The following is a 14,171-nucleotide window of genomic DNA, read 5'->3' as shown; positions in this document are numbered from 1 at the left end:
AACCGCGCGACCACTACGGTCGCAGGCTCGAATCCTACCTCGGGCATGGATGTGTGTGCTGTCCTTAGGTTAGTTACGTTTAAGTAGTTCTAAGTTCTAGGGGACTGATGACCTCAGAAGTTAAGTCCCATAGTGCTCAGAGCCATTTGAACCATTTGAATAGCAGCCTTCGGTCGCAAAAGAAAGTCTTTTGACCTAGGTTTCGGCATTACTATGAGTGCCTTCATCAGAAGTAAAACACTCAAACTGGCCTATAACATAAGTACAAAAGTGTTGAAAATTTTTTTTAGGTGTAAGTACTGACTAGCAGTACAACAAAGAAACAATATTTACATGTCACGTACAAAATAAATATCGAGTTGTAAAATAAATATCAAATTGCAGTGCCGAAAGCTAGGTCAAAAGACTTCTTTTTTGCGACCGAGGGCTGTTATTGCTTTAATTTTACTTCGTAAATGGTCGCTGACCACGTATCCATTTCCAAAACTTTAACGCGAAGAGTAATTTAAAATGCTTGAATATTGTAGGATGTCCGCTTCGGTATCTGTGGAGTCAGCACGGCACATTGCTAATCGAGTGGACCACGGTTCGATTCTCGGCTGGATCGGAGATTTTCTCCGTTTGGGGACTGTGTTCGAACTCCAGAGTGGGTACAAATTTTCATTCGTTGCTTCAGTATGCATATGCTACACTGTCGTATTTTCCATTGTTGAGATGGCTGTATATTTATACAGTATATAGCAGGACACGAACTAGTTCGACTTTACAACACCTCTATTGACTACATTACAGTGACCTGTTATTATACAATGAGGTGGCAAAAGTCACAGTACACTTCCTACTACCGTGCCGGACCTTCTTTCGCCCCGCATAGTGCAGCAACTCAATGTGGCAAGAAGTCACTGGAAGTCCGCTGCAAATTATTGAGCCATGCTGCCTCTATAGCAGTCCATAATTGCTGAAGTGTTGCCGGTGCAAGATTTTGTGCACTAACTGACCTCTCGATAACGTCCCATAAATGTTCGATGGGATCCACGTCAGGCGATCTGGGCGGCCATATCGCTCCCTCGAACTGCTCAGAACGTTCTTCAAACCAATTGCGAGCAATTGTGTTCCGGTGCTATTACGAATTCCATCGTTGTTTGGGAGTATGAAGTCCATGTATGGCTGCAAATGGTCTCCAACTAGCCGAACATAACCATTTACAGTCAATGATCGGTTCAGTTGTAGCAGAAGACCCAGTCCATTCCATCTAAGCATAGCTCACACCGTTATGGGGCCACCATCAGCTTGCACAGTGCCTTGTTGACAACTCAGGTCGATGCCTTCGTCGAGACCGCTCCACACTCGAACCCTACCATCAGCTCTTACCATCTGAAATAGGGATTCATCTGACTAGGCCACGGTTTGCCAGTCGTCTAGGACCGAACCGATGTGGTCACGACCCCAGGAGAGGCGCTGTAGGCGATGTTGCGCTGTTAGCAAAGGCACTCCCGTCGGTCGTTTGCTGCCATAGCCCATTAACGACAAATTTCGCTGCAATGTCATAACGAATACGTTCGTCGTGCGTCCCACATTGATTTCTGCGTTATATCTCACAGTGTTGCTTGTCTGTTAGTATTGACAACTCTACGCAAAACCCGCTGTTCTCGGTCGTTAAGTGAAGCCCATCGGCAGCTGCGTTGTTTGTGGTGAGACGTAATGCCTGAAATTTGGTATTCTCAGCACACTCTTAACACTATGGATCTTGGAATACTGAATTGTCCAGCGATTTTTAAAATGGAATGTGGTATGCATGTAGCTATAGCTACCATTCCGCGCTGAAAGTCTGTTAATTTTCGTTGTGCGGTCATAATCACGCAGGAAACATTTTCACATGACTCAGCTGAGTGCAAATGACGGTTCTGCCAAGGCACTGTCCGCAACTCGTGGTCGTACGGTAGCGTTCTCGCTTCCCGCGCCCGGGTTCCCGGGTTCGATTCCCGGCGGGGTCAGGGATTTTCTCTGCCTCGTGATGACTGGGTGTTGTGTGATGTCCTTAGGTTAGTTAGGTTTAATTAGTTCTAGGGGACTGATGACCATAGATGTTAAGTCCCATAGTGCTCAGAGCCATTTGAAACTCTTTTTTTTTTTTTTTTTTTTTTTTTTTTTTTTTTTTTTTTTTTTTTTTTTTGCCAAGGCACTGCCCTTTTGTACCTTGAGTACGCGATATCCGTATATGTGTTTATCGGTATCCGATGACTTTTGTCACCTCAGTGTGTTCCTGTGAATAAATCGTCAGTATCCATTATATGTTACACAATTCGACCAACTACTCGTTCATTAATTCTGTCATATCTCCTGTGAGGTCTGGTTTAGTCATCCTGTAAGTCGTCCGTCCGGTAAAAGCCAGTTCCCCCACTACTAGCGCTGCTTGCTCTTTCGTTTGCAGACCGACTACATTGGGTGTTACAAAACGATACCGATCAACTTGGAGGAGTTGCAGAGAGAGTATTGGGGAATACATTGACGATAGGAACTCGTGCCCGGAAACGTCATACAACGAAGCTAGAGAGCATCGAAGTTATAGGTGTCGGCGCCTGTCACTAAGCCACCGCTTCGGCAACAAATGTGACTTCTTATGCTGACGGACAGTAGGCGGAACATGTAAACAATCGGCAGTGAAGATGATGGAGCTAGCCGCTGCGTAGGCATGTCTCGTCTCCTAAGAATGCGGCGCTCTGTTGTCGTGGTGGATGACGCTTTCGGACAAGGGTTTCAGCCTGCAGTTTAATTTTCTCCTATGTAAACAAAACCTGGAGATTTTAGAGGGTTTCAGGAGAAAAATAAACTGCAGATAAAAACACATGTCCAAAACCGCTAACCACCGAGGCACCAGAGTATCACATTCATAGGATGGATCTTAAAAATGTTCAAATGTGTGTGTATTCCTATGGGACCAAACTGCTGAGGTCATCGGTCCCAAACACTTACACACTACTTAAACTAACTTATGCTAAGAACAAAACACACACACACACACACACACACACACACACACACACACACACACACACACATGCCCGAGGGAGGACTCGAACCTCCGACGGGAGTGGCCGCGCAGTGCGTGACATGACGCCCAACGGCAAGGTCATCAGCGGCATAGGAGAAAAGGACTGTTCAAGCACCAGCTAGCTCCATCTTCTCCACTGGCGATCGTGACAATCAGTTTCGATTAATTAATAACAGACTACAATGCGAGATGTTCCACCTATGATCTGTCGGTATAAAAGGTCACGTTTACTGCCGAGGGGATGACCTAACGGCAGGCTTCGGCACCTATAAGTTCGAGACTCTTGGATGACGTTTCAGGACACGGGATCCTATCCTCAGTCTTCAGTTTGTGCCTCAAGACGCTCTCTACAAACCCTCTGTCGGCATCGTTTTGTTGTTGTTGTTGTGGTCTTCAGTCCTGAGACTGGTTTGATGCAGCTCTCCATGCTACTCTATCCTGTGCAAGCTTCTTCATCTCCCAGTACCTACTGCAACCTACATCCTTCTGAATCTGCTTAGTGTATCCATCTCTTGGTCTCCCTCTACGATTTTTACCCTCCACGCTGCCCTCCAATGCTAAATTTGTGATCCCTTGATGCCTCAAAACATGTCCTACCAACCGATCCCTTCTTCTAGTCAAGTTGTGCCACAAACATCTCTTCTCCCCAATCCTAAACAATACCTCCTCATTAGTTACCGGATCTACCCACCTTATCTTCAGCATTCTTCTGTAGCACCACATTACGAAAGCTTCTATTCTCTTCTTGTCCAAACTATTTATCGTCCATGTTTCACTTCCATACATGGCTACACTCCATACAAATACTTTCAGAAACGACTTCCTGACACTTAAATCTATACTCGACGTTAACAAATTTCTCTTCTTCAGAAACGCTTTCCTTACCATTGTCGGTCTACATTTTATATCCTCTCTACTTCGACCATCATCAGTTATTTTACTCCCCAAATAGCAAAACTCCTTTACTACTTGAAGTGTCTCATTTCCTAATCTAATTCCCTCAGCATCACCCGATTTAATTTGACTACATTCCATTATCCTCGTTTTGCTTTTGTTGATGTTCATCTTATATCCTCCTTTCAAGACACTGTCCATTCCGTTCAACTGCTCTTCCAAGTCCTTTGCTGTCTCTGACAGAATTACAATGTCATCGGCGAACCTCAAAGTTTTTACTTCTTCTCCATGAATTTTAATACCTACTCCGAATTTTTCTTTTGTTTCCTTTACTGCTTGCTCAATATACAGACTGAATAACATCGGGGAGAGGCTACAACCCTGTCTCACTCCTTTCCCAACCACTGCTTCCCTTTCATGCCCCTCGACTCTTATAACTGCCGTCTGGTTTCTGTACAAATTGTAAATAGCCTTTCGCTCCCTGTATTTTACCCCTACCACCTTCAGAATTTGAAAGAGAGTATTCCAGTTAACATTGTCAAAAGCTTTCTCTAAGTCTACAAATGCTAGAAACGTAAGTTTGCCTTTTCTTAATCTTTCTTCTAAGATAAGTCGTAAGGTTAGTATTGCCTCACGTGTTCCAACCTTTCTACGGAATCCAAACTGATCTTCCCCGAGGTCCGCTTCTACCAGTTTTTCCATTCGTCTGTAAAGAATTCGCGTTAGTATTTTGCAGCTGTGACTTATTAAACTGATAGTTCGGTAATTTTCACATCTGTCAACACCTGCTTTCTTCGGGATTGGAATTATTATATTCTTCTTGAAGTCTGAGGGTATTTCGCCTGTCTCATACATCTTGCTCACCAGATGGTAGAGTTTTGTCATGACTGGCTCTCCCAAGGCCATCAGTAGATCTAATGGAATGTTGTCTACTCCCGGGGCCTTGTTGCGACTCAGGTCTTTCAGTGCTCTGTCAAACTCTTCACGCAGTATCTTATCTCCCATTTCGTCTTCATCTACATCCTCTTCCATTTCCATAATATTGTCCTCAAGCACATCGCCCTTGTATAAACCCTCTATATACTCCTTCCACCTTTCTGCCTTCCCTTCTTTGCTTAGAACTGGGTTTCCATCTGAGCCCTTGATATTCATACAAGTGGTTCTCTTCTCTCAAAAGGTCTCTTTAATTTTCCTGTAGGCAGTATCTATCTTACCCCTAGTGAGACAAGCTTCTACATCCTTACATTTGTCCTCTAGCCACCCCTGCTTAGCCATTTTGCACTTCCTGTCGATCTCATTTTTGAGACGTTTGTATTCCTTTCTGCCTGCTTCATTTACTGCATTTTTATATTTTCTCCTTTCATCAATTAAATTCAATATTTCTTCTGTTACCCAAGGATTTCTATTAGCCCTCGTCTTTTTACTTACTTGATCGTCTGCTGCCTTCACTACTTCATCCCTCAGAGCTACCCATTCTTCTTCTACTGTATTTCTTTCGCCCATTCCTGTCAATTGTTCCCTTATGCACTCCCTGAAACTCTCTACAACCTCTGGTTCTTTCAGTTTATCCAGGTCCCATCTCCTTAAATTCCCACCTTTTTGCAGTTTCTTCAGTTTCAATCTGCAGTTCATAACCAATAGATTGTGGTCAGAATCCACATCTGCCCCTGGAAATGTCTTACAATTTAAAACCTGGTTCCTACATCTCTGTCTTACCATTAGATAATCTATCTGATACCTTTTAGTATCTCCAGGATTCTTCCAGGTATACAACCTTCTTTTATGATTCTTGAACCAAGTGTTAGCTATGATTAAGTCATGCTCTGTGCAAAATTCTACAAGGCGGCTTCCTCTTTCATTTCTTCCCCCCAATCCATATTCACCTACTACGTTTCCTTCTCTCCCTTTTCCTACTGACGAATTCCAGTCACCCATGACTATTAAATTTTCGTCTCCCTTCACTACCTGAATAATTTCTTTTATCTCGTCATACATTTCATCTATTTCTTCATCATCTGCAGAGCTAGTTGGCATATAAACTTGTAATACTGTAGTAGGCATGGGCTTTGTGTCTATCTTGGCCACAATAATGCGTTCACTATGCTGTTTGTAGTAGCTAACGCGCACACCTATTTTCTTATTCATTATTAAACCTACTCCTGCATTACCCCTATTTGATTTTGTATTTATAACCCTGTAATCACCTGACCAAAAGTCTTGTTCCTCCTGCCACCGAACTTCACTAATTCCCACTATATCTAACTTTAACCTATCCATTTCCCTTTTTAAATTTTCTAACCTACCTGCCCGTTTAAGGGATCTGACATTCCACGCTCCGATCCGTAGAACGCCAGTTTTCTTTCTCCTGATAACGACGTCCTCTTGAGTAGTCCCCGCCCGGAGATCCGAATGGGGGACTATTTTACCTCCGGAATATTTTACCCAAGAGGACGCCATTATCATTTAATCATACAGTAAAGCTGCATTTCCTCGAGAAAAATTACGGCTGTAGTTTCCCCTTGCTTTCAGCCGTTCGCAGTACCAGCACAGCAAGGCCGTTTTGGTTAATGTTACAAGGCCAGATCAGTCAATCATCCAGACTGTTGCCCCTGCAACTACTGAAAAGGCTGCTGCCTCTCTTCAGGAACCACATGTTTGTCTGGCCTCCCAACAGATACCCCTCCGTTGTGGTTGCACCTACAGTACGGCCATCTGTATCGCTGAGGCACGCAAGCCTCCCCACCAACGGCAAGGTCCATGGTTCAAGGGTTTTGTAACACTGTATAATGCGGTGGTGAAGCATGTCCATCGACAACCGCTTCATAAAAAGCTTCTGTAGTACTGAGATATTTTTAGTAACCTTATTTTTTGTTGTAACATTCTTTGTTATTTCTAACAAAAGATTTTGATCATTATGAAAATTTCATTTTTGTTTCAAATCGAGTCTTACCCAAAATACATCCCTATTCGTCTGTAAACAACAATCTATGATTTCGAAACACATATATTTCTCGATATATCCTCACCACATCGACGTCACGATATTGCATCCGTAAAAACATCGACGTGTTTTTGCAGCGTGCATTCCTACTGAGCACTCACCTGCTGCTTAGCGCGTCCATGTTTGGCCACGTCGCCGCCTGCACTGGGCGTGGTAGCGCCGGGGGTCTCCGCCCCCGGCAGCCCGCAGCCTGGTACGCGCTCGACGCTGCCCGCATCTTCTGCCCGCCGATTTTCCTCTGTTCCGCTTTTCTCTTCCACCCACCTGTCGCCCGCGTTACGGCTGGCCCCCTGTGGTAAAGCGGGCGCCCATACCGTCCTGATGCACCAACATGCTACCGAAGTTGTTTCCACGGTTAGAATCTCTACTGCTGAATTTCAGAAATTTCCCTTAGTCTTCCTTCAAGCATCCAACAGCTTTCTTTTCTCCTATTCTGTCTACATCTACATGTACATTATTTACACTTAGATATATACTCTGCAAGCCACTTTACAGTGCGTTGCGGATGGCATATCGGACCAGTATCATTAATTTTCCTATCTATGCCATTCCCTAAATCCCTCTTGTCTCATTTTTATGACCCCTATGTGAGATACACGCAGGTGGCTGCAGAATGGTCACATTATCTTCGTCGAATACGTGTTCTCTAAATTTATCCAACAGAATTTTATGAGAACTGCGTTGTCTTTGTTACAAGGCTTTCCATCGAAGATCCCCACACATTTGTGTTACACTTTGACATGGGCTACACGGACCTGTTACGATGACGCTGTAATGTATGAGGAAGCGTCATCGTAGAGTAACAATAGGAGGATATAGGATGACTTAGAAGTTCTATTTAGTGTGATGAATGACCGCCTACGCTAAATGTAGAAAAATGTAAATTAATGAAGACGAGTAGTAAAATAATCGTCTGTTGTTCGAATACAAAGTTAGTGATGTGCTGCTCGACACAGTCACATCGATTAAATTCCTGGACATAACGCTGCAAAGTGACACGAAATGGAACGAACATGTAATGTCTTCAGTACGGAAGGTGAATGGTTGACTTCGACTTATCGGTAGAATTCTAGCAATTGTAGCTCATATATAAAGGAGGTCGCCTATAGAATTCTAGTGTGACTCACACTTGACTGCTGCTCGAGACTCGGCTCCCAATTAGTTCAAAAATGGCTCTGAGCACTATAGGACTCAACTGCTGAGGTCATAAGTCCCCTAGAACTTAGAACTACTTAAACCTAACTAACCTAAGGACAACACACACATCCATGCCCGAGGCAGGATTCGAACCTGCGACCGTAGCGGTCGCGCGGTTCCAGACTGTAGCGCCAGAACCGCTCGGCCACTAGTCCCAATTAGTTCTGAATAACCAGAAGCGTGCTGCTAGATTTCTTGCTGGTAGGTTCGATCAACACATGAGTGGTCCGTGTACTCAAATGGGAATCCCCGGAGCAAAGACGATATCCCACCGTGAAAGGCTATTGAGAATATTTAGAGAACCAGCGTTTGCGGCTGACTGTAGAACAATTCTACAGCCGATAACGTCTATTTCGAGTAAGGGCCGAAAAGACAAGACAAGAGGAGAGAAATTGAGGCTAGTACGGAAACATGTAGAGAGTCGTTTCTTCCTCTCTCCATTTGCGAGTGTAACAAGAAAGGGAATGATTAGCAATGGTACAGGTTACTCTCCGCCATGCAGCGCATGGTAGCTTTCTGAGTATCTACACTACTGACCATTAAAATTACTACACCACGAAGATGACGTGCTACAGATGCCAAATTTAACCGATGCTACAGACGCCAAATTTAACCGCCAGGAAATAGATGGTGTGATATGCAAATGATTAGCTTTTCGGCGCATTCACACAGGGTTGGCGCCGGTGGCGACACCTACATGAGGAAAGTTTCCAACCGATTTCTCATACACAAACAGCAGTTGACCGGCGTCGCCTGGTGAAACGTTATTGTGATGCCTCGTGTATGGAGGAGAAATGCGTACCATCACGTTTCTGGATTGTAGCCTATCGCGATTGCTGCTAGCGTTGGTCGAGATCCAATGACTGTTAGCAGAATATGGAATCGGTGGGTTCAGGAGGGTAATACGGAACGCCGTGCTCGATCCCAACGGCCTCGTATCACTAACAGTCGAGATGACAGGCATCTTAGCCGCATGGCTGTAACGGATCGTGCAGCCACGTCTTGATCCCTGAGTCAACAGATGGGGATGTTTGCAAGACAACAACCATCTGCACGAACAGTTCGACGACGTTTGCAGCAGCATGGACTATCAGCTCGGAGACCATGGCTGCGGTTACCCTTGACGCTGCATCACAGACAGGAGTGCCTGCGATGGTGTACTCAACGACGAACCTGGGTGCACGAGTGGCAAAACGTAATTTTTTCGGATGAATCCAGGTTCTGTTTACAGCATCATGATGGTCGCATCCGTGTTTGGCGACATCGCGGTGAACACGTATTGGAAGCGTGTATTCGTCATCGCCATACTGGCGTATCTCCCGGCGTGATGGTATGGGGTACCATTCGTTACACGTCTCGGTCACTTCTTGTTCGCATTGATGGCACTTTGAACAGTGGACACTACATTTCAGATGTGTTACGACCCGTGACTCTACCCTTCATTCGATCCCTGCGAAACCCTACATTCCAGCAGGATAATGCACGACCGTGTGTTGCAGGTCCTGTACGGGCCTTTCTGAGCAGAGAAAATGTTCGACTGCTGCCCTGATCAGCACATTCTCCAGATCTCTCACCAACTGAAAACGTCTGGTGAATGGTGACCGAGCAACTGGCTCGTCACAATACGCCAGTCACTACTCTTGATGAACTGTGGTATCGTGTTGAAGCTGCATGGGCAGCTGTACCTGTACACTCCTTCCAAGCTCTGTTTGACTCAATGTCCAGGCGTATCAAGTCCGTTATTACGGCCAGAGGTGGTTGTTCTGGGTAATGTTTTTTCAGGATCTATGCACCCAAATTGCGTGAAAATGTAATCACATGTCAGTTCTAGTATAATATATTTGTCCAATGAATACCCGTTTATCATCTGCATTTCTTCTTGGTGTAGCAATTTTAATGGCCAGTAGTGTATGTAGATGTAGATGTAGCAGCGCGTTTTTGAATTCTGTTGTCATGCCTACTTCATAAAAGATTCCAAACACCGGAACAGTATTCTAGAACTAGTCGCACTAGCTCTTTCTTGCGATTTTCTTTACAGAGGCATTCCATTTTCCTACAATCCTTCAAGCGAATCTTAGTCTTCCATTCCCTAATACTGATATTACGTAATCGCCCCATTTCATATCGCTTCTTAGTGTACTGTTGCCTAAAACCTAAGGATGAAAACTTTTACATGATGTACTACTGCCAATTATTATAGGTCGATGAAATTTGGACCATACATAGAAGCAACTGCTACAGTAAAGTACAGAAGGTAACCGAAAGAGATACGTAATTACATGAACAGAAATGACACTTTTATTCAAAGGCAATAATAACAATGAAGTCACCGCCATTCATGATTGTCTCCTGGACGTTACAAAAGGCATTGCATGGTTTTTAGCAATCCATGCTCTGCATCATGCTGCCATACTGGCAACAATATTGGTAAAGGCTTTTTATGGGAGGGTGTTCCATTCTTCCATCAGCGCGCTTGACAGCTGGTCGATGGTCGGTGGTACATGTGGAGTGTAGACGAGCAGCAGCACGTCTCCCCAACGCATCCCACATGCGCTTCATGGAATTTAAATTGGGGGAACGAGCAGGCCAGTCCATATCAATTCGTTCCAAGAGCTTCTCCATGTGTGCTATTTGATGCCATCCCGCATTCCCTTAAATCAAAATGAAGTTAGGGTAGGATGCACCCACATGACCACGGTGTCACCATAATGCTGACCAATGAATTTACTGAGTCAAAGATATGGCCATGAAACATTATGCCTCTCCACACAATAACACCTGCACCACTAGAACGATCGTGTTCGACAATTTTCCTGGTTGCATTACTTGTTACCACTTTTCGCCATGTGAGGGAGCGTCCAGATTCACTACTCAATCTGAATCTGCTCTCAGCCGAGAAGAGCAGGCGACCCACTCGTTGGTCCCACCGTTATGCTTTAGGCACTATCGAAAATCTTTGAATACAGTTTACCCACAGGCAACGTTATTGTGAGACTGCAATCCTTACGTAGCGCGTCTTTTCAGGGATGTATGCCGCCCTGACTTCATTTTTACGTTTGACAGAGGGCGAACGCTTTGATCTGCGCAGGTGGAGGAGGTTTTGGACGAAAGGATATTCGCCGAATCTAGCCTACCCGTTCCCCCGACTTAAACCCCGTCAAATCACATCGGATGGGTTGTGGCGACATATTGCAGAAGTTTCACATGCACCAGAGACCATCCAGCAGTTATCAACCGCACTGGTGGAGGAATGGAACGCTCTATCACTCATGGCTAGGATGGGAGCACGTTCTAGAGCGTGTACTGTCGTCGATGGTAACCACGCACCTTTTAAGAACCATTTCCGCCCTTTTTTTTTTAATTTTCAGAGGACCATCGTTTATCGCGGTGACATCAGTGTAAATAATGTCTTTGAATAAAAGTGACATTTCTGTTCGTCTCATTGCGTGTTTCTTTCAGTTACCTTGCGCACTATACTACAACACTTCTTACTATGTATGGTCCAAGTTTCACGGAGCTATGTCACTTGGCACTGACATATCATGCGTTACTTAAATCCTACATCTACATGAATACTCTGCAGATGACATTTAAGTGCCTGGCAGACGGTTCATCGAACTATATTCACACTAATTCTCTATTATTCCAATCTCGACCAACGCCCGGGAAAAACGAACATATACATCTTTCCGTGCGACCTCTGATTTCCCTTATTTTATTATGATGCTTGTTTATCCCTGCGTAGGTCGGCGTCAACAAAATATTTCCGTATTCGAAGGAGAAAGTTGGAGAAAGAAATTTCGTGAGAAGATTCCACCACAAAGGTAAGCGCCTTTGTTTTAATGATGTCCACCCCAAATCTTGTATCATGTCAGCGATACTCTCTCCCCTATTTCGCGGTAATACAAAATATTTAGCTCTTCTTTGAACTTTCTTGATGTACTCCGTTAATCGTACCTGGTAAGGATCCAGGGCCGCTCCGCGGCTGTACTCCAAAAGAGGAGGGACAAGTGTAGTGTAGGCTGTGTCTTTAGTAGATCTGTTATATTTTCAAAGAATTCTGACAATAAACCTAGTCTTTCGTTTGGCTTCCCCTCAAAGTTTTTTATGTGTTCTTACCAATTTATGGTGTTCGTAATTGTAATTCCTAAGTATTTAGTTGAATTTACGGCCTTTATGACTGATTTATCGTGTTACGGAACTTTAACGGATTTCTTTTAACATTCGTATGGATGATCTGATACTTTTCATTATTTAGGAACAATTGCCAATTTTCGCACCATACAGATATGTTTTCTAAATCGTTTTGCAATTGGTTTTGAACTTCTCATAGCTTTACTAGACGATAAATGACAGCATCGTCTGCAAACAAGTGACAGCTGCTCAGATTGTCTCCTAAATCGTCTATATAGATAAGGTACAGCAGAGGGCCTATAACACTATCTTGGGGAATACCAGAAATCTCTTTTAGTCGATGATTTTCCGTCAGTTACTACGAACTGTAGTCTCTCTGACAGTAACACAACTAAGACGATATTCCATAAACACGCAATTTCACTACATGCCTCATCTGTGATATAGTGCCAAAAGCTTTCCGGAAATTGAGAAATACGGAAATAGTTTGAAATCCCCTGACAATAGCACTCAACACTGCGTGTAAGTAAAGACGTAGCTGTGTTGACTGTGTGTCAATACACCGCTCTCTTCGAAGTAATTCATAATGTTCGAACACAATATATGTTCTAAAGTCTTGCTACATATTGACATTAATGACAAGGGCCTTCAACTTGGGGATTATCCTACTACTTTTCTTGACTATTGGTGTGAGCTGTGCAAATTTCCAGTCTTTGGATACGGATCATTGTTAAGTATGGAACTATTGTATCAGCATACTCTGAAAGGAGCCTAACTGGTATACAGTCTGGACCGGAAGACTTGCTTTTATTATGTGATTTAAGTTGCTTCACTACTCCCAGGATATCTACTTCTGAGTCACTCATGTTGGCACTTGTTCTTGATACGAATTCTGGAATATTTACTTCGTCTTCTTTGGTGAAGAAATTTCGGAAGGCTGTGTTTAGTAACTCTGCTTTGGCAGCATTGTCGTCGATGGTATTTCCACTGCTATCGCGCAGAGAAGACATTGATTGTGTCTTGCCGCTAGCATACTTTACATACGACTAGTATCTCTTTGGATTTTCTGACTCGTTTAGAGACAAAGTTTCATTGTTGAAACTATTATAAGCATCTCGCATTGAAGCCCGCGCTAAATTTCAAGCTTCTGTGAAAGATTGTCAATCTTGGAGAGTGTGCGTTTCTTTAAATTTGGCATGCATTTTTCGTTGCTTCTGCAACAATGTTACAACCCGTTTTGTGTATCAAAGGGGGTCAGCTCCGTCGTTTGCTAATTTATTTGGTGTAAATCTCTCAATTGCTGTCGATTCTGTTTCTTTGAATTCAAGCCATATCTGGTCTACACTTACATTGTTAATCTGGAAGGAGGGAGGATTGTTTGTGAGGAAGATTCAAGCGAATTTTTATCTGCTTTTTTTCAATGGGTATATTTGTCGTTTATTTTTGGAGGATTTGGGGATAATAATATTTAGTCTCGCTGTGACTACCCTGTGTTCACTAATCCCTGTATCCGTTTTGCTGCTCGTTATTAGCTCGGGATTATTTGTTGTAAAGAGGTCAAGTGTGTCTTCACAACCATTACATATTCGTGTCGGCTCATGAAATAACTGCTCGAAACAATTTTCAGAGAATCCTTTAGTTTTGCACGCCACTGCATCATCCCCAAATACTCATACGATGTGACATGCTCAGGATGTTCGCTAGCATCTACGACTGTACTCCGAAAGCCACCATACGGTGCCCGGCGGAGGGTACTCCTGGTACCAGTGTCTGTTCCCACTACTCCGTTCCGTTCCTAACCGGCGCACGGGAAGAATGATTGTCGGTAAACCTTCATATTAGCTCCACTTCCTCGGAGTTTGTGTTTGTGATCATTTCTTGAGACGTACTTGG

The 14,171-nt window shown here is 43.8% G+C and overlaps 1 protein-coding gene across 1 annotated transcript in view; it reads right to left on the bottom strand.

Annotated features, from left to right (window-relative positions):
• The window catches only part of LOC126203384 (clathrin coat assembly protein AP180-like), a 186,611-nt gene extending 179,536 nt beyond the window's left edge, over positions 1–7,075 (bottom strand). The window contains exon 1 of the mRNA XM_049937682.1: positions 7,049–7,075. Within this exon, the coding sequence (XP_049793639.1) occupies positions 7,049–7,068 (20 nt within the window). The 5' untranslated portion in view covers positions 7,069–7,075. The remainder of the gene's footprint in view (positions 1–7,048) is intronic.
• Between the last annotated feature and the right edge of the window lie 7,096 nt (positions 7,076–14,171).

The sequence above is a fragment of the Schistocerca nitens genome, chromosome 9 (assembly GCF_023898315.1).
Source record: "Schistocerca nitens isolate TAMUIC-IGC-003100 chromosome 9, iqSchNite1.1, whole genome shotgun sequence".
Classification (NCBI taxonomy): Eukaryota; Metazoa; Arthropoda; class Insecta; order Orthoptera; family Acrididae; genus Schistocerca; species Schistocerca nitens.
The sequence above is the reverse complement of the archived record's forward strand: the minus strand, read 5'-3'. Positions and strand labels throughout refer to the sequence as shown.